This window comes from Drosophila ananassae, chromosome XR, assembly GCF_017639315.1.
Source record: "Drosophila ananassae strain 14024-0371.13 chromosome XR, ASM1763931v2, whole genome shotgun sequence".
In the NCBI taxonomy this organism is placed as follows: domain Eukaryota; kingdom Metazoa; phylum Arthropoda; class Insecta; order Diptera; family Drosophilidae; genus Drosophila; species Drosophila ananassae.
The window spans coordinates 21,287,152-21,307,891 of NC_057932.1; the positions used below are offsets into that span (position 1 = coordinate 21,287,152).

Below are 20,740 nucleotides of genomic sequence, written 5' to 3' on the forward strand. Positions count from 1 at the left end.
GGTCCTCTAAAAAGCGGCCATAAAAAGAGAGACGCAGAGCCCCACCAGTCAAGGTCCGGCTGCTGGTGATTGCGGGGCGCAAATGTTAATGAGACAAAAAGATGTGGCAGATAGGGGCCAGAGGCGGCGAAGGGGGCTGTCCTGGGGGGCTTCGGAGGCACAGGGGGCTGCCAGGGAAGCACGAACAAAAAACAGAGACAGGCGCCGTATAAAAGGGCCGCAAAGAGCAGGCTTTTAACTTTGGTTGTCTGGCCAGCCCAGCAACGATCCCTTCAGCCGTGGCCCACAAGCAAAGTTAGTTGTCCTGGCCTCCTCCTGGCCTCCTCCTGGCCTCCCCCATCCCTTCTCCCCCCCCGACTCCCCTGACTGGCTGATAACGGTTTCTGGCTCGAGTGAGGCCTGGCTGTCTGCCTCCAGACCTTGTCTCCCCTCCGATTAATCTTCAAGGTTTCTGCCACTTTGTGCTTTATGCTCTCTGGCCCTAATTGGGAGCTAATAACTTGGCCGATTGAAGCCGCCTGTCGGCTTATCCTTTGCCACTTCTTGGGCCCTGAGTTGGCTCGCTTTCCTGCTTCCTATGTGTTGGCCAAAACGTGGCAGCACTGCCATGGAGTGGGGCAAGTGCAGCGAACAATTAGCCCCAGAATCGAAGTTCAAACGCAGTAATCTCCGAGTTGCCTGTATCTTGTGGCTTGTCTTTGGGTCCTGCAGGTGCAAGGACTTCACAAATAAATCTGCGCGGGAACCGGTTTCGAGGCCTCACCTCCTTCGAGAACAACTGAGCCGCATTCGGGCAGGTAGGCAGCCGCCATCCAGAGAGCTGACCCCTCACATTATGAGATACATTTCGAGCCGGCTATGTATCTATTAGATACAAAGACAATAGCAGAGCAACAGCTGTCGCTTCAAGATCTTCTGGATGGTTCTTTGTGGCCCGAAATCGATTAGATTCCAGGGGCCCAGCTGCCGCAGAAACACAAAAGACTCGACTGGGAACTGGAACAATTTTTCGGATTCATTTCCTCCGCTCCGCTCCGAGCGTGTGAGCGTGTGAAGTTTCTATCTTTCAGATTCTCTTTGCAGGTGCCGAGGCTGTGGCAGCAATTAAATGTCATTGCAGCAAGGTATCTGTGTGCCCGAGAGATGCGCTCCTCTCGGCCGAGAGGCAAATGCCAGCAAGAGCAGGCTCCAGAGACGGCCGAGGGAGTTGTGGAGTTACTATCGCATCACGCGCATCTACAAAATGATTTCACACAGCAACAGCAGAAGATACAACGGCAGGAGATACAGATACAACCACTGTGGTGGCAACATTAACTTGCTCTTTCATTATCGGCACATCGTTATAGGCGAGAGCTGTTTCTTCTGCTGGCTTGTCGTCACATTTGTCGGCGGAGGCGACGGGCAACGGGCGACAGGCGACTACGACGTTTATTTATTTTGCCCTTTAACTATTTGGGCAGCCACGACTGCCACGGCGGCGGCAGATACGGCAGCAGCCGAGCCAGCACTGAGAGAAAACTGGGGCACAAGCAGACAGAGCCTGTCGGTGATTTAAATTCAATCTCTAGACTGAGATTCAGCTAGAAAGTGGAGTGTCTTAAGTGCCTGCCTGTATGATACCCGGTACTTCCCGAGTATCTTTTTATCTTTTACTCACAAATTTACTCACAAAGGCCTCTTTCTGTCTATTATTATTTCAGAAAGCTCTGCTAAGTATATTCTTACTCTATACTATGCTACTCTATACTATATCTACTCTATTTCTGTCTATAGATTCTTAGTCTTTCAGATTCAAAGGGACTTTTTGGTCTACTTTGAGTCTTGAATATTATTCCCGTCTAAGATTTACCTAAAACTTTATACAAACTGCAACTAGACTATCCTCCATTGATTTTTCAATCCCAAAGACCTGCACAAGTTTCTCTCCGTGCCACAAGCTACGATAACAACAAGCGGTCTTTCTTTCTTCCCCCATCTTCTCGGGTCTCGGGTCTCGGGTCTCTGGTCGCCAGTCCCTCCAGTCCAGGGAAGATGCACCTTGATTAAATTCCAGGAATTGAAAAAATCTCTTAGTCGCAGACGCGGACGGACGGACGCTTGTTGATATTTACCCAATGATCCGGGGAGGCGGGTGGAGAGCTGGGGTGCCCCGCCTACTCCAGACCGTCTCCATTAATGATGCAGCAAATTGTCTTTCTCCGTTTCTCTTTTTCGGCCCTCGGCCCTCGGTCCGAGAGCAGCAACTTGCAACAGCCAGCGCTACTGCAAGCTCGGAAAGTGTTGCAAAATGTGAAAGGGAGTTCGCCTTTGTTGTTTCCCCCGCAACGGCAGTGCAGCTGAGCGGAAAGAGATGCCCCGCGAACTGTGAGATACCCGGCACTCCTGAGGCATGTGGCAAGTCTTCGGGAGACTCTCTTAGGAGACCCCTGCCCTTTGTCATATTTGTCCAAGCCACACAGCCCGTGTGTGTCTTTCAATTATTTTCAGAGTGTTGCAACTTCTAGTCTCCGGATGGCCTGCTCTGAGAGGTATCTGCCAGATACTCGGCCTCTCGGCCTCTCTGCTTCGCTGTTTTCCACTTTGCGATTCGATTTTTCCACACAATGGGGGAGCCCCAGCCCCATCCCCAGTCCCATCCCCAGCTCCAGCCGGGCCTTAAAGATTCTCTTTGTTGCTTGGCATTTGGCTGCAGTTCCTCCTGCCGAACTGTGCCCCCTCGGACGCCTCTCCCCGCTGCTCCCACCGGCTCCCAGTGGCTCCCAGTTGCCGTGCTTGCCTTAATGATTTTACATTTTTTACACAAACAAGCCACAAGCCAGTCTTTCTTTTATTTTCCAGTCTTTTTTCGGATTTCGCTGGCGGCGGCAAATGCAACTCACGGAAAGCATTCAAAAGCAATTAAGCGCTTTCTTCTCTGCCCCAGCGAGCACGGGAGAGGGAGGGGGAGGGTGCCACACATGAGTTGGAAATGTAATATCATCAATCACTAAAAAGACTGTAAGGAAAAGTCTTGCCAACTGCTTGTCTTGGCAACCTGGAAACTGGAAGTTCTCTCTTTCCAGACTCTGCCCTGCCGCAGTCTGAAGCCACCTCCCTTTTCGCCGAGTGTAGCCCCCGAAACAACAGACCTAACTCGATTATGCCGGGCTACTTCTAAAAAGTCGAAAAGAACCTCTTTTTTATCACAGACATGCGGAGAGTGGAGAGTGCTCCGAACTGAGAGCCAAGCGGTGTAATCATATTTGCCCCATCTCCTGATGGGGGCACTGGGAGAAGACTCTGCAGGACTGCCACTTCCCTAGAGACTTCTCAGATAGACTCTTAGTCCCTTTCTCGCAGTGCAGTTGCCAAACCTCAGAGCCAAACCGCAACAGGTAATTGGTGCCGCTTGCGCGTTGCAAGAACTTTAATCAATTTTTCAGATATTTTTCTTTCGTTTCTCGTTTCTTGTTTTTCGCTTTTCGCTTTTCGTGCTACGTGCTACGTGATGATGATGTTGCTCGGCCCGGTCTCAGTATGGGTGCCTCAGTGTGTTGCAAGTGGCCATAACAACCGAAAACGGCAACCGAAATGGCCAACACAAACTGCCCCTTGTGGAAAAGCAAATTACTGGGAATTTGGAAGGTAAGACGGCCGGCCAAGTTGCAGCCAACTTTTCAAGCGGCAAGCGGCAAGCGGCAAGTGGCAAGTGGCAAGTGGCAGAGGCAAGCAGCTAACGTGGCCAATACATACCGACTTGCTGCGCCATTCTTTTTGCAAATTGCCGCCAGTTCTCTGAGGTAACCGATCAGATGCCCCATGAATCTTGCGGCAAGTGGCTGGGCTTCCGCCAGAAGGGATCTTCTGGCCTGAACGGTTCCTGGTCCTGGTCTTGCGGCCTATCGCCTCTCGGTCCCACTTCCCAGAATTTGGCGACAAGTGGCACTCATCGCTGCCCCAACTTTCGCAACTCTGATTGCCGCATTTTCGAGGCTTTCAACATGGCTCCCAAGTCCTACAGTTTTGTGGCGTGGTGTCTCGATCCCCCCGCCGGTCGGAGCCTACTCAAGGCTACTCAATCACAGCCCGGAGCCGAGCACTTCTGAGTCATGAAAAGCAGCCAGACTGTGGAGTTGGCAGTTTTATGCAGCGCCACTTGGAGTGGCGGGGAGTGGGGAGGCACAGACTGGAGCGATAAAAATGACACATGGGGGCTCACTTCGGGAGAGAGAGTCCTCTGGGCAGTGACTTTTGGTGGGCGGTGGCGGGGGAGGCTTCCGATCGAGTTAGTGGCATGGAGATATGTCTCTAATTTCGCCAGGCAACACCCACGCCGGCTCCCAGCTCCCTCCCCGGCCTATCAAAACGGAAAATATTTGCATTCAGAGACGAAAAACAAAACCATAAATATTTTCCAGCAAATGCAATTAATAGATAAGAAGTGGAAGGAGATTGCAAGTGGGCTGGGGGATGGGAATGGGGGATGGGAGGATATTAGGTCATCTGGCGGGGGATCTGGTGTCATGTCATTGTAAGGCTGCCCAAAAAAGACCATTATTACGAAAGGCACCTCTTGGGACCCTGTCCTCGAGGCTCTTTGTCTGGAAGCCCAGTCTCCGAGCCCCGGCCAGACAGTCCTCTGGGCCGAAGAGACCAACTCTGTGGAAAGACTGCTTTGATTTGCAATTGCAGCCAGAGCCACAGACCCGAAAAGCAACAAGAAGCTGCGGGGCAACCTTGACGCACATGCCCTTTAATGGGGACTTTTATTTCACCTTCTGCGGTCGGCTTTTTGTGCGACTCACCTTGAGATACAATGCTGAGATACAGAGCCGTAGCTGTGGGGGAGGAGGGCGGTGGGGGGATAACATGATTTACAATCCAGCCGACTAGGCCGACCAGGTCTGTAATTGCGCCCTTTTTCGTATCTGCCCGGGCCTGGAACCTTGGAGTCCGAAACCCGAAAGATCTGACTCGGACTGAAGCCAGGTGGCTTCGTGGGGCAAGCAAATCCGCTGCAGGGAGTGACAGAATCATTCAAGACTCGGTCCAAAGGCGGGTCGTGGAACAAAGTCCAAACAACAACCTCAAACACAAACACTCCGCCGAGCAGCCGAGGCGCGGAAGCCGACTCCTGGCGCCTGGCCGTAAAAAGGTGGAAGTAAACAAAGGGGCAGGTAAACAGGGGGCGGGGCGGAGAGGCAGAGTCTCCGAGGGGCCTCAGATGGCGAGTCGGACGAGTGGCGGAGGCAGGTGTCTGGCGGAGTCTTTGGCGGAGTTCCTCTTCAAGTCTCTCTAAGGCTTCCAAGAGGATCAAGGAGCCACTGGATTTGTGTTTCATATTTGAGCTACTGCCTCCCCTGGCTCCCGCTTCCGAGTGACCCAAATCCCAGCCACATCGCCTAAAGAGTGGCGACCCACGGCAATTAGACGACCTTTCGCCGCCAACAGCCCACAGCGATAGCGCCAATTGCCTTCCAGTACGGCCTTCCAATTAAAGATGCCCGGCAATTAATTAATTGGCCGCGTCTCTGGGAGAGCTGCCTAATTCCATGGCGAGGAGCCATGATTAGTCTTGGGTCTCTGTCCGAGCCATTAGGAGCATGCGATGCTTGTGGCAGTTGCAGTTGCACTTGCAATATTCATTGCATAAGAGTGTACCTGCCACTGCCGCTTGCCTCTGGCCGGCCAGGCTTGTGGCAAGTAAACAAATGTGGCGTGTGAAGGGGTCAACCCGGCCACCTAATTGGGCTCCGCCGTGGAGTTCACCTGTTCCTGCCTCCGCCACCCAGCTCTGCCACTCGAGACACACATAAATTGTGTTCACTGTACAGGGAAGACTCTTGGAGAAGTTCCTAGCTAGCTCCCAGGTCGTTGCCTCGCCTCGAGTGGCAAGTGCAGAGCCCCGTTAAACGTATTTTAATTACAGAAGCAACAATGTGGGAACGGCGTCCATTAAACGGCAGAACAGAACAGAACAAGGCCCTGGGAGGGCCGCGACGGAGAACGGCGGTTAAATTAATCAGAAAGGCAAACAGCCAGCCAGCCAGCCAGCCAGCCAGCCAGCCAGCCAGCGGGCCAAGAAAAACACAATTCCGGCCCAGCGGAGAGCGCATTAAACAAATAGCAATTGGGCGAAATTGGCAACAGGACGGGCTCTATCGAAGACTAATTAGGGGAGAGCGGTTGCCCCGCAGCTGCCTCTGCCTCTGCCTCTGCCTCTGCCTCTTGGCATTTTCACACGCTGGCCTCGCCGGCCCCCCCTCCTCGAAATGCAAATGGAGGAGCCCATAAGCCCATCATAATTATGGAAAAAAGCCGAAAAGTTGACAACTTGTTGGCCCTTTTGTGGACCTCGACCCGGAGCGGGCCATGGCACTAAGTTTGGGGAAAACATGCAGCCGATTGCGTTATCAGCTTGAACTCCGTTCGATTTCCATTGTACTCTTCTCCAAATGAAATTAATTTCCGCTCCGAGCGAGTGCTGCCCTGACTCCTGGATACCCTACAGCAGGGCTTCAAGACTCTCCTGCAGTTCATGTCTGTAGAGAAGCGATTGTGAGCCTCTATTTAAAGATATCTTACTGTTTTCCCCATTATTCCTTTGCAACTAAAACAATTTCAGACTTTAATCGAGTGCTGCACTGGCTCCTAGATACCCTACTTCAAAGCCTCTTCCCCTTCAACTCTGTCGAATGGCAGTTGCACGTGTAGGGTATCCAACTGCCTCAGATGCCACTTCCACGGAGTCCCCGAGTGCCGTTCTCTGCCACAACCGGCAGAGAGTTGTTGTGATTTTCGCATAAATTTGCAATAATTTATGCAATGCCTGGCATTGTTCGAGGCCCGGACCAGAGTCTTCCAGCCAGAGTCTTCCAGAGCCAGAGGCTGGCATTTTCCCCTCCGCTTGTTTATCGGATTTTTTATTGTCATTTGTGTTTTTATTGAACAGTTTGTGACATTTTACGATTTTCAAAGTGAAAGGTACATATTTGGTGGATTGCTGCGCGAAGAAATGCGGACTTTTCGGCTCTGGCTCTGGCTCTGGCTCTGGCTCTGTTGGGTTTTGTTTTTCAGGCTGCAGGTACTTGCAGCTGGACTGGTTTTCCGCGGGGGGAGCTGGGGCTGGGGCTGGGGGGAAAAACTGCTCCATAAAAGTTAATAAGCGGCAAGTGCCAGTCACGAAGCGGAGCGAAGAGCCCCCCGTTCTACTCGGCGGAGTGAGTCATGTGCCTCCCGAGGACTTTCTCGTGGCCCCCAAACCGGTCAGTGGCGGAGTGAACAAACCCCCCCCCCCACCCCCCCCTCCCCCACCACCCCTTTGGAAGGCGCGAAAACAAACGCAATTAACTTGGCCGAAAATACGCAGAAAGACTCGCAGAAACACCAAAATAAATACGGAAAGAAGTTCTTCTGCCGCGGAAGGTAAACACGTGGAGAGAGTGGCCCTGGCACGAGTCCAAGAACCGGCCGGAGAGGGCCCTAGCCCAGCGGGGAAATCGATTTTTAAATAACTCGCGCACTCATTAGGAGTCGCTCCCATCGGCACTCCCCTCCCCTCCCCTCCCCAGGAGGATCTCTTCCATGGGCACTCACCTCGGAGCTCCAGAAGCCAGCAGGTCCTGGGAAGAAGGAAGCAGAATCGTGAGTCTCAGTTGCCAGTGTAGGGGGAGGAAATAAATCTGAATGGGCGGAGGACGAGGGCGGCGAGGTAAACATCATGTTGCAAGTGTTCGATAGCCCAGGGAGGCGGGGCGGGCGGGGCGAGGAGCCATGGAGCCATCCACGGCGAGTGGATAGCCCGGATTATGGCTGCAGAACTAACAAGCCAAAAAAATGCCAGCATAAATTTTAGGACAGGAGCAGGAGGAGGAGCAGGAGCAGCAGAGCTAGGGAGCTAGCTCCCCCTCACTTCTCCTCGTGTGGCAGGCAGTCTGGAGAAGCGGCAGCTGCGACCACGACCTCGGAGACGGGCAACATACGCAAATGCAGGCGGAAATTTATGAGGAGCCATTCGCCGGCAGGACTGCCACAAGTGGCCGAGAAGATGGGCCAGGGGGCAGGACTAGGGGACTAGGACTAGTGACAAAGGCAAATAAATTACAGCATCATTTGCAGGCAATGGGGTGGGAGTGGGAGTGGGAGTGGGAGAGGGGATGCCCCAAAAGGAGGAGCCAGGAGCAGGAGGAGGAGAAAGCTCAACTGCTTCCGAAAAGAAAGGAAAGAAGAAGGAGACTCCAATCAATGGCCAAATAATTACAAGCTCCTGCTCCCCGCCACTTCTCTCCTCCGCCACTCCGCCACTCTGCCACTCCCCCTCCCCAACCCCTTCTCTTTCGCTGGGCATTAATCAACGGTAATTGCAGACGCCCCCGAGAGGAGGGGATCCTCGCCTCACCTCCACCTCGCTCTTCGGCCAGGAGTCTGCCTCTTCCGAGAGCTCTCCCGCTCTCCATCAGTTCTTCGCGAATTATGAATTGAAGCCCGCGGCCATTACTTACTCCCTTTTTCCCCCTTCTTCCGGCCAAGCAATCCAAAAGATACTGTATCTTGTATCTGTGTACTTCTCTTGTAAGAGAGCCCCCCGCAAAGAGGCTTCTGACTTCTTCAGATGCCCTTCTCCAGAAAGAGGTTTTGGGGGAAAAGTGCGCTCTGAAAGCTAGACAACTCCATCCACACATGGACCTACTTTTATGCCCGCCACTGTACTCCCAACAGGCACTTCCAAGCGCTTTTTCGGCATTTGCCGCTCGACTGACGCCTCTTGTTGTTGTTGCTGGCGGACATGTTGCTGAGATATTGTTGTTTATGTTTCGGCTTGTTTAGTTGTGTTTTCTCCACGCTTCTCCCCACTCTGCCCCCTGTCCCCTCCCCCTCTTTATCGCTTTCTTGAAATATTACGTATACGTATCGCCGCTCGAGCAACTATTGTGGCTTTAATTGGCCGGCTTGGCTTGTGTTTCCACAGTTTTTTATTGCACTTTTTAGCTTTTTTAAGTATTTGATTGATTGTTGTTGTTGTTGTTATTAGAGACAGACAGTTATTAACTGGCAGATTGCACATTTCTCACTCAATTTCCACCCAAGCCAGGCTCCACTGTCCCAGCAGACCCAGCAGCAACAAACTCGAGCCAACATCGCCAATCGCCCATAATAATAATTGATAAACACTCGTCAGGTTCATGAACTCCACTCACGCCCACCCCCACCCCACTCCCACTCACACACTCTCATCAATACACTGAAAGAAACATAATGATAAACGATAAAAATAAACGAAATCAGAGGCTGGAGGCTAGAGGAACAGAAACATCATCGTTTTGCCATTTCTGCGCCAGTTTCTTGCCATTATTTTTAGCTTCGGTTTCTGAGTCACTTGCGGAGATGGAAGGGGCATCCCCTCGCACTCCCCCTCTCTGCCGCTGCCCACCTTCTAGTCCAAATGGCCTTTTAATTGTCCCACAAAAGGAGAGCAGCAAGTCGAGGCGGCCGACTCCGACTCTCCTCGGGCCATTAAAGTAATTATGGAAATTCGATGATTTTTACGCATTTGGCGGCAAATTGATTTTGTTCTTCGGCTCTTGTTCCTCCTCCACTTTGGCACTTCTCGACCTGGAGGGGCAGGTGGGTTCTACCTTGGAGGAGCACCTGCACAGAGGGAAGACAGGGGACCCACCTTGGAGAGGTTCGCAGTCCAACTAGGGCGAAGGTTTCATATGTTTGAGAGGCAATATACAACCTACTTCTATTATATTATTATTTTTTGTAGAATTGTGATAGATTGATGGAGTTTTAACTACGATTCTTTTGAGGTATCCCGCTCTAGGATTGGATCAGAATGGGCCGAGATATGGACATGGGAAGTGGCCCCATTTGGGGAATACGGATTTTGGAAGGGGTCCCATCAGGAAAATTTGAAAAATAGGGATCAAAAATTCTGTTCCAGGATTTTGATGGGGATTGAAAGGGAATTGAACCACGATTCTTTTAAGGTGTCCCTTTTAAGGATCGGATGAGATATGGCCGAGATATGCACTTTGAAAGAAGGGAAGGGAAGAGGAGTACCGGGTATCATGTTGTGGAGAAAAAAACTAAGGGATATCCGGTACTGTCCCTCGAGTGAAAGGGCAAGGAGGTGTAGGTGAGTAGTGAGAAATAGTTCATGATTCCCGGCACTCTTGGAAGGAGAAGTCGGTCCATCAAGGATACCTGACACTTGCGATACTCGGAGAAGAGTGGCAGGCAGGCCTCCAATCTGAGAGCTCGGTAGAGGTGAGATCCGAATGCCAACTAGATCTGAATTAATTAGTAACTGATATCTGTATCTTCTCTTTCCCAATGTGGGAACTCTGGGCTGTCTATTGTTATCCACTCGCTGCTCCCCACCCGCTGGACCCACCTCCCCACTGGTCATGGACCGGAGCCAATCGGTTTTGAAATGCAATAAAGCGTGATTCTCAAAACTGAAGCGTAACGGGCAACGAACGAGCAGCCAGCCGAGCTGCACAGTATCCACACAAGCCATTCCACTGGGCACACACACGCCACACCACCAGAGAGTGTGCTTGCAACACAAACACCTGAAGCGCGACAGAGGGAGCTTGTAGGGCCCTCTCCGCTGCAGGGCCACATCGGGGTTAAACTGGGGCTGGGGGCTGGTGGATGGAGGCTTTGGGTAGAAAATCGAAAGTGACCCAGCCCTGCCCCCAGCTCATCTCGCACTAACCCACAAAATCAAGGTGACTTCGCTCGGGTGGCTGCCGGCGAACAAAGTGTGCAGCGGAACGGGGCGGGGCGGGGCGGGGCGTGCTCAGGTGAAAACAGTGCGAGTTCGGATGGAAACTGCACGGAAGTGTTCGGCGGAGAAATCGGATTGCTTCCCAAATCCCAGGCAGATTGGAGGCCAGTAATTATGAACCAATTTGGGCGCGTTTAGGCCGCACTCTTCTGGACCGAAGGAGCCTCTTCTCAGGTCCCAGCTCCCAAGGATGACAATGAGCAGATACAGATACTGATTCTGCAGTCTGGCGCAGATACACAGATACACATATACAAGATACAAGATACAAGATACAGTTGCCGCAGCAACCGACTGTGAAACGCCCACAAAGGCACGCTTATCGGGCTTATCATGCGTGAATGATAAATGGACTTGAACCGCGCACTTGGGGAGCCACCCCCTCTCCCCTGCCTCTCCCCTGCCTCTCGCCTCTTATGCTTTTCGGCTGGAGGAATCCCCTCCGCGCGCTTATCGCTCCGTTTGCATTGTCAAATCCACTCCACGAACTCCGGCCACAGACAACAAACAATTGCAACATCGAACAGAGCCCCAAATTGAATAAACAAGTCGGTCCCTGGCTGGAAAGTTTCCACGAGTTCCCTAGTTCTCTAGTTTGGTCGATAGCCGATATTCGTGTGACATTTAAGTTGGGGACCTCCTCCGGGGGGGGGCTCCTCCGACATCCGACATCCCTGGGCCTGCCCCCCAGCTGTCTGTCAGCTGTCTTGGACTTCACTTTCGGCCGCCCCCGCCCCCGCCCTCGATTGGCAAGACTGCTCTCATAATTTGCATTGACCTACAGATGTCTGTAGGTCCACCCCGTCCTGCTCGTCCTGCCCTGGAGGCTCCCCATGTCCTGGTCCGAACGAAAGAATGCACATGCCACATGCAGTGTGTGGTGGCTCCTGCTGCACCCCTGAAGAATACAAGCCGGCCTGCACTGGGAGAAAAAGGATGGCCCTGAAGGACCAGGACCAGGAACATTAAGGACGAAGCTCTCCTCCAAGGACTCGGCACTGGCCCTCTTAGAGGAGACAGTCTCTCCTCCACATCCTGTCTTCACTGTCTTCCCAGCAAACTTTCTCCGAGTGCAGCCTGTCAGGCAGTTGCATATTCGCCCAATCTCCCCTCCCCCACCCCCCTCAGATCCTTGCCCCAGGCTTGGTCCCCTCCACCTCCACCCCCTCCCCTGCCATGTTATGTAGCACACAATTTACTGGCTCAACTGTTTCAACTTCAATTACAGCTTGGATGTCGGAGTGCGGATTCCAGGGTACGTGTGTCGTGTCAGTGTCCTTGTTTCCCGCACTGCTCTGGGGGACTCCCTTCCCTCTCCTCCCTCCCGGCCAGTTGCGGTTGTTTCATTCCGTTTTGACAAACATTTTGTTTGTTTGCCACAAAAGATACGAGGGGCATTATGAGGAAGCCACAAAACCAGAAATATGTTCATAAAAGGCACGCCAGCTGGGAGTCCTTGCTGAAATTAATGTCTATTTGGGTTTGGGGGGAGACTCTCCCCACCCGGGCTAGCTTCGGGAGAGACCTCCCAGTGGCTGCTCCCCAGCCCACTCGCCCAAGAGCAGGTGAGCCCTGGAGGCGGAACGCGATAATTTCCAAACTAAAAACTGCATCCGACGAATACCTGCGCTCTCCAGTGGCCAAGTGGCTGTCAGAACTACATATCTGGGGCTGTGTGGGCTGAGGGCCAATTGATGGGTTAATTGGGCGAGTTCTCGGGGGGCAAGGCCGCAGTCGATCGAGTTGCCCCTCCCCAGCTCCAGTTCCAGTTACAGATAAAGTTCCAGGGATGCCGGGGACTTCCTACTTTCCAGGCCCCTCGATTAATTATTTCCTCGCATTATTATGCAACACTCCCCTCTCCCCTCTCCCCTCTCCCCACTCCCCACTCCCCACTCCCCGCGCTCTGTTGGCACTCATCCAGCTGTATATTATTTCATCTGTCTCCGTAACAATTCGCTTAACCAGTTTGATTGAATCGTGTTGGGGAGTAGTAGGGGAGTGGGAGGCGGGGGGCTTTAATGCAATTTCCCCACTCCCCCCGGCCACCGCCCAGCCCCCTTAATTGGAATTCCAATTTGGCGGCAGAAAACACATCCCGCCACAGCCGCAACAACAAATTGTTTTCCATCTCATTATATGGCGGCGGTGGAAGTAATCCGTAATAGGTTGGGTCATCCCGCAGCTCTGGCCAAACTGGGCTTTAAAGCGCGCTCCTTAAAGGCTCCACTGGCAGTTCCCCCTCGCAGTTCCTCGCAGGACTCCAGATTGCCGAGCAAAGTGCGCGGAAAGCAGAGTCAATTTGCCGACTGGCGAGGAGCGCCCGTTTTGGCGCTTTTCCGGGCTTGAGAGCTTGGGAGCTCCGGGAAATGCAATTTCCATATGGCTGCCAGAAAATGTACAACACTTTGCTCCAGATAACTCCGGATAACTCGACCAGAAGCGCCCACAACCCAAATCTCCAGTCGGGCGGAGTGCCGGAGGGTGCCGGAGGCTGTGTTACATCCCGGAATCGGGGAATCCTGGCAGTGCCTCCTGGGAATCACCTCGGTTATTGTTTCAACATTTTTATCTGCCCGCCCCCCCGACAATAGGAGCGAAAAACAACAAACAGGCAGAGAGCGGAGGGCGGAGGGCGGAGGGTAGAGGGTCGGGGGTAGGAGCCAGGAGCCAGGATAGAATAAAAAATGGAGAAGGGTGCATTACACATGCCAGGAGTGCGTCTGGGCATAAATCCCCATTTAATGCCGCTACCCTTCTGGAGTCTGGGGACTTCCCGGCAGGACTCCCTTCTAGACACATTTTTATGGTATTTTATTGGTATTTTTTGCAGGGCAACTGCTCGCCGCCACTGGGTCTGCCTCTGGAAGCCAGGAATTCGTTGCATTCCGCTCTGTTTTTTGTGGCAGGAAAGTTTTCACCCCTGCCCCGCCCCTTTCGTCCGTAGCACTCCCCTGCGACATGAATTTTTGCCGAAAACTGTTCTCTATCTCTGCTTTGTTTTTATTTTTGAACCTTTAAATGCCTGTTGTGTCTGCCCCGGCGTGTGGCAGGTGGGAGAGCAGGCTCCGCCCAAGCCCCGCTTCTGGACAATGGGCGATAAGCCGCCTAATTCAAGGGGGGATTACCAGAGCACTGTGTGCCTGCCGCGCGCTCTCCTTATTTATAGAAGTGGCGACTTATCGGGGCACTTGGGGAGGTGGAGGTGGCAGGGAGACTGGCACAGACCTGATAGGCGCCAGGCGATCGCGGCTGAATCACTCCCCGAGAAGATATGACATCGGGGCGGAGGTCAAGCCCCAGCGGCTATAAATACCCATAATACCCGGCGAGGGCTCATATCAAGGATTGAATTTCCCGCCTCGGGGATTATGGCATCTCATTTGAGAATGGCTCTCTCCCACTCACACATGATTATGGCATCTCAGGGAGAGGCCAGGAGGGGGAGCTTTCAAACGGGACACGGGAGAGAGCCGGAGAGAGAGAGAGTGGGAGAGTGGGAGCTTAGCACGTAACCCATTCAACTTGTCACCCATTTTGCTTATCAATTTCACTTTCAATTTGAGCCTCCCTTCCATTTGCCAGGAAAAGTGAAGGCGATAAGCTTGCACTGAGAGAAAATTAGTTGATCCTCTAATAAACTTAATTAAAAGTTAAAAAAAAAATATAAGGGATGTATTGATACTACTTTTTTTTTATATTTTTATTAAAAAATTAATTAAATTAATTTAAATATTATGTTTATTGGTAATATGTTTTCTCTCTGTGCTTTTGTTTGCATCTCTGGCTGCGCCACTCGAAGCGCTTTTCAATTAGCTTTCAAAGAAATAAAAACAAGCCTCGACATGTCCAAATGCGTTTTCGGCTCTCGATAAAGTTGCAGTCTAAAGTTTATTCGAAGGTCAACTGCAGCAGCTTAGTTTCTTCTTCTTCTTCTTCTTCTTCTGCCTCTCCCAATTCCCAAAGCGACCAAGCGAAGCCCCACAAAGTGCAACGGAAAACCAGATACCATCAATGCAGAAAGAGACGCAGCATTTGAACACAAATTCATGCTCAGACAAGATGAAGAGAAGCGAAGTACGCAAAAACAACAACAACTGCTCGAACACAATGGGGCCAGCAAATCGAAGCAGCGTAGCGTAGAAGAAGAAGCGCGACCCAGGTAATCACTACCAAACGGCACAGTGGGCCTCCCATTAGAATATTAGTCATAAATTCAATTTAAATTATACATTTTATAAAATACAATTAAAACTATTAAGAAAAATAAAACAGGGATAAAACACATTTTTTATGCAATTTTGTGAATAAAAGCCTCAATTCGACCCACTGCCTGTGGTGGCAGGAAACCGACAAGACGAAAACGAAGAACTGGAGGGAAAAGGGAAAAAATGAACCAAACAAAAGGTAAAGGCAAAGGTAAAGCCGAAGCAGCTGCCGCTTTTCCCCGCTTTGCGATCGCTTTACCTGGTCCTTTATACACTTCATTCTACCCCCTCCCTCTCTTCCATACCTGGCCGTTTTGGCTACTGAAGCGTGTTAGAGCAAGCGAGAGGGCCAACAGCAATAAACCTGCTGCAATGGAACGAAAATTTGCATGAACGCGGCTGGAGGGAGGGGAGGAACTGGAAGTGGGAAATGGAAGAGAGGAATTTGAAACCGTTGCGGATGTGTTTTGGGAAACACACATAATCCCAATCGAATTTTACAATTTATGGAACTATAGCCCGCCGATGCAGGTAGAGTTTCCCTCGTGTCTCAAAATCGCATCTCAATTGCGCACTGTTTTCCCTGTTTATGAAGTGTGAGAAAGGGAGATAGGCCGTGCGGGTGGCGGCAGGTAACAGAACCGTAAAAGTAATCCGGAAATTTCCACACGCGCTTCAAAGCGATACACGAAATATGAAAAAAGAAACTCAAAAACGAGCCAAAGCTTAAGTAAATTAAATGCAAGTCGAAAGTAATTTTCCCCCGCTGCCCAAAAAGGCAGTTAATAATAATAGGCCGCCACGAGAAGCGCAGGGGCTCAGAAGCAAATCAGTGAAAGCGAACATGCCGCAACTTGCGTACATATGTATAACGGGAACAAGACTCACCTCAGATCCACTCGAACGCTATTCCAAATAATTGCTTGTTGATTCCAGATCCAGTTCCATTCGATTCTTGAAGCAGAAAACCAAAAGACCACAACAATATTAATTTTAACTGTCATTCACAATTTCACCATGAATGGGGGGAGTATTTACTTTTTTTAAACGATTTCTTAAAGGGTGTTCAACACCTGCGCGCAGGCGCAACTTGCACAAGCTTGTATGTAGAAATGCAGAGTCTGTTGTGGCGGCGTCGCTACGCCAATCGACTCAGTACCGCTTTAGCGTCACAGAAAAAAGAAAAAAAAAACATCAAAACAACGGCCAGCAATCGAAACGAAATACGAAATATGTAACTGCAACGCGACGCGACGCGATCCCGCACACCTTTTCCGCTCGAGCAGCTTGATTATACCTGTTGTTGATACCTGAAATTGTGCAGCTCCTTGTACGATTGTGGATACCATTTCCGCTTTACTTTGAAATACCAAAAATCCGATCGTGAATTTCCTCACGATCCTAAAGCGAACCCTTGAAATACCAAAATTTCGACATATCGTTTTTAGTATTGTCTGATTTACTGTGTTTGGTTACTCTAAAGTTTACATACATGCTTGGGGCCGTGATGGGAGATGATTTAAAGCTATCGATAGTTGAGCTGACACGGTAGAGGTGGAAGATTAACGATAATGCAATCGATACTAGATCTAAAACAGGGCTGAACAACTTGTCACGATGTATTTAGATCCACTATCGATAACTGATCTAAAAATTCGATTTCTAAAATTCGATTCATTTTTAAAAAGATCCCGCAAAAAATAAGACGAGACTGCCAATGAATTTCACATCTTCCCAAACCCGTGTCAATCAACGCTTCAATAAAAATCCACATTTGTATAATAAACAAATAAAAGGATGAATGTTGAAAGGGGTTTGCACCCGCTTTTCCACATTCTAATTTATTTATATGATTGGCATTTTCAGCTTTACGTGCATGCCGAAAAAAAACATAAATAATTAAATAGAATTAATATTAGGTATTTTAATCATAGACTTTACATTAGTGGAAAAAAGTTCTTGGAGTTTTCGAATGTTATATTAAAAATCCTCTTCACATCCTGCTACTGGCGGAACTTGCTCATTTATACTACAACCATTGGAGTAGACTGTTAGCAAAATCAACAAACATAATCTAATGGATTCTCTAAAAAAATAAAAACAATTCTCACAAACTAGGAGTAACATGTAAAGGAATACACACAAATCAGTAAAATTAAGTCTAAAATATGTACAGGCATTTGCGTAGCGAAGCTTTTGTTCAGTTTAAACTTTAAACCTCTAAATAATAGTTTACTTTGTTTCAGTATTTAGTTAGTTTTAGGTGGCGGCTTTCTTCGCCTATTTATACATTCTCAAGTACAATAAGTCGTTTTAGTTTACTTTTGTTTTAGTTCATACAATTTAGTTAATATGTGTATAAACGGTTACAAATTTTGAAAAATATTTTATTTTGATTTAGTTAAAGTTGTATTCTCATTGGTTTACTTTGTTCTAAATTGGGAGATAAGTTAGAGATGAAAAAATGGAAAAGTGATTCGCTATATAGGTCCTTACAATTAAAAAAATGTTTCATAAATTTTGTATTTGCAAGCGAGCGACGACGATTGACAAAAAATTTGTAGCAATTTGTTGCATTTAGTTTGGTGTATGTAGTTGACTGGCGGCTGCCCCTAAGCTAGAATATATTCAATATATATACATAACTATAAACCGTAAACATATCTTTAAACTGCAACTGCAACAGGACCTCCGTTTATATTAGCATCTGTACTGGTATTTGTATCTATGTTCGCTGCTGTATAACTAGGATATATATGTAGATATATATTGTAAATGCGTCGAGTTATATATTTAATATATATATATAGATCTATGTTTGGTTTACTATGCGTGTGTAGGTATATATATGACTGCGCCTGAAATGGGCTGGAATGCGCGCTTGATTTGGCTTGAAATTTTACAAAATGGCAGAAGGATAAAACTTAAACTAAGTTGAGCGACAGTTGCTTGACTCTTAATCTTCTCGTTCCTGATTCTGACCTGACCTGACCTGACCTACAACTTAAACGGGAGGCTACGAACAGAATCTCCTTAACCCTCGCTCGAGATTTTTGGGATGCAGAATATCACATAGTCAGACATTAATATATACGACTAAAAGTTCTTTTGTGTTTGATTATCCAGGTGTCCTCTTCAGACATGCAGTGTGGAAGAATCCAGCGAGGTTCGCGACGATGTCCGTCCGATTAGTGTAGTGGTGTCCGTGTCCAGGAGAAACCTTTTGCGCTGCGGACGAAGGAAGAGGAACATGACCAATAGGACCAGGAAGAAGGTCAGTGCCCCGAACACCGGAAAGACTACGCCCCCGAGCTCGCTGGGCGGCGGCAGAGCACTTATGATGTACACCCGATCGGTTGCATGGTTGCGATTCTTCTGAGGGTGCTTCCTGGTCGTAGCACTTGTGGTCGTGGTGGTCGTGCCCACCAACTGGCTGGTGTCCACATTCAACTTAATTGAGCGCCTCGTCAGACCAGTGAACTGAAAAGCGAGAAGTATGAAACGGATACCGAGATACGGAGCGAGCACTGAGCTGCTAAGTGGCAGAGTACTTGTGCCCAATTGCAGCAAAAGTTGGATGCCCAGCGTTAAGACATACCCGGTGCTTGCATTTGACCTGGATGTTGTAGACGGTGTCCGGCCACAGGGAAAGCTCCGCCCAGGCAGTATCCGTCAGCAGGTTGCCAATCAGCCCTCCGCCGGAGACCTCCCAGGTGATCAGGCACTGCCGCGAAGCGTTGGCTATGGCTTCGTCCCAGCCAATGTCGGTCAGGACCAAGGACACCTGGCGCTGGGCCTTCAGCACCCGCAGCTCGAAAGGCGACTTTAGGTTTTGGCAGCACTGCAAAGAGTCCAAAACAGATGGAGTGAGGACGCAGCCCAAAGAAAGGAACAGGAAACGAAACAGAACAGACGCTTTATTCTCTCCCTACAGTAGAATAACTCAAAAGCAATCCTTTCATGATGTATCTTTTCCTATATACCATATATAGAAGACATAAAACTCACCTTTGTGCAATCGACAGACCCATCCGGTCCACTGCAGTAGTGCCAGCCGCTGGAGCTTTTGGAGAGCTGAAAAGAGAATAGTTGGGATCATTTTAAAAAGAATCACGACAGAGATTGGAGTGTGAGATTGGATAAGGATAAATAAACCCAACTGCCGTGACAAATAGGGATTATGGTACAGACGAAATTGGTCGGAAATGTCAGAATGGTGGAATGCCACTGAAAGACACAGCCGGTAATGAGCCGAAACAGTAGGTGGTTGTTTTCTTTACCGATGTGTCCCGCCCGATTGAGATTTGTTGATAACCAGGGTTCGGGTTCGGGGTCTGGGTCTGGGTTCTGGGTTCGGCGACTTACCTGCTGATTGCAACTCTGGTGGCATCTGCTTAATTGCTTGCTGCTGCCGGCCATGGGCAGTGCGACGTCAGAGGCTGGGGTTGGGCCACGGCCAGGGGAAGGGGCAGGGGCAGGGGCGACCAATGCAGGTAGGGATGCCTTTGCCCCTGACCCCGACACGGACCCGCTCCCCGAGTTCGATCCCGATCCCTCCCCCTGGGCCAGGGAAAGGGCGGTGAGTGCGCAGGTTATGAAAGCCAGCGAATGGAACATGTTACTATTTTGAGCCTCTGTTGTGTTGTGTCTCCTCCGTGCTCCGTGCTCCGTCCTCTCCTGCCCGACACTCCCTCCTGTGTCGATGGGCGTGGGCGTTAACTCGACAGTCCTTCGAGTGTGTTTGTGTATGTAGGTATCCGGGTATCCGCGTTCGGGTATGGGAATGGGTATGGCAATGGGTTTGGGGCGTAGGTGTGGGTGTGGATGTGGATGTGGGCGTGGGCGTGCTCAGCAGATTGATTAATTGATTGATTTTGTTTGTTTATTTTCGTATCAAGTGTTGTTGGGATTGTTGTTGGGGCTGGTACATAATAATCGCGGCAGCACCCACTCTCTCGCTCTCTCCGTCTTCAGCCTCACATGCTGCGCGAGGACGATACAGAAAAGGCAAACAAATAAAGAGTTATCGCTGATACTCCCCCCTTCCACTCGCTCTGCTCTTCCACTCTTTCTATTTTCCTGTCGCTCCGCTTCCTCTTATCTGTTATGTTTGGCTGCTATTTTTTTCATTTTCTGGCTGCCCATGGGCGGGGATAAGCTGGAGTGAGAGTGGGCGGCGGAGCTGGGAGCTGGGAGCTGGCCGGGAATGGCCCAGTTGTTTGACTTTGTTATTTGAGCACCGCCTTTTCGGCTCGACTCCTCTCAGGTAACAAGCACACACGTGGAAAAAAATGTAATAGAGGGAAGATAAATAAAGGGTACACCAACGAAACAGCAACAACAAACACACGCGCGAAAACACAAAGTGGTTGCAGGAAAAAGCCAATCTGGCCATACGCCTTTTATCTTTTGGGGAGGGTTCCGCTAAAAATTCACAACCGTATCAAATAAGCACGCCTTTGAAACGCGACACCGCAGGCACTCTATGATAATTTTGAAGAGAACTGGGGGACACAAATTAGCGAGAAAAGTTTGATCCAAAAAACTGTCCGCGCACAGAATCTTCAAGGACTGCTTCTTGTTGGAAGATAGATTGATAAGAGCGCTTCCCCGCAACTGAAACTGTCTCTGCGCCAGTGATGGGAGACCACCTGCGATAGTATGGATTGTTCTTTGTCCGATATCTATCGTCGTTTCGATAGTTCTTTAGCGCGAGACTTCAAATTTTAGCGCCATATCGAATTGTTCAAAT

General features: G+C 49.9%; 2 protein-coding genes across 7 annotated transcripts in view; both read right to left on the minus strand.

The window, feature by feature from the left end:
• LOC6501958 (nuclear receptor corepressor 2) overlaps positions 1 to 16,391 on the minus strand; it is a 33,678-nt gene extending 17,287 nt beyond the window's left edge. Inside the window, exons 1-3 of one of the 6 annotated variants that reach the window (XM_032452310.2) lie at positions 16,286 to 16,370; positions 16,027 to 16,149; positions 15,877 to 15,942 (exon numbers count right to left, since the gene is read on the minus strand). The gene's annotated coding sequence lies outside the window, so the exon portion shown is untranslated. Of the gene's footprint in view, positions 1 to 15,876 lie in introns of all 6 variants that reach the window. The other 5 variants (XM_014904196.3, XM_001966727.4, XM_044717303.1 and 2 more) reach the window with 5 other exon arrangements.
• Positions 16,392 to 16,765: 374 nt separating this feature from the next.
• On the minus strand, positions 16,766 to 20,646 carry LOC6501957 (transmembrane protein fend). Its single transcript, XM_001966725.4, has 4 exons — positions 19,354 to 20,646; positions 18,997 to 19,062; positions 18,587 to 18,829; positions 16,766 to 18,468 (listed from the first exon to the last, which is right to left on the minus strand). Exons 1-4 carry the CDS (start codon positions 19,603 to 19,605, stop codon positions 18,124 to 18,126), a joined length of 906 nt encoding a protein of 301 aa, XP_001966761.1. The 5' UTR covers positions 19,606 to 20,646; the 3' UTR covers positions 16,766 to 18,123.
• Positions 20,647 to 20,740: the final 94 nt, after the last annotated feature.

What these genes read in the sequence shown, in the direction of transcription:
- LOC6501957 (XM_001966725.4), bottom strand. Translation starts at nt 19,605, where the DNA reads ATGTTCCATTCGCTGGCTTTCATAACCTGCGCACTCACCGCCCTTTCC. An exon ending in GGTCTGTCGATTGCACAAAG is followed by an intron (nt 18,830 to 18,996) that starts GTGAGTTTTATG and finishes GACTCTTTGCAG; the next exon opens with TGCTGCCAAAACCTAAAGTC. An exon ending in AGGTCAAATGCAAGCACCGG is followed by an intron (nt 18,469 to 18,586) that starts GTATGTCTTAAC and finishes CTCGCTTTTCAG; the next exon opens with TTCACTGGTCTGACGAGGCG.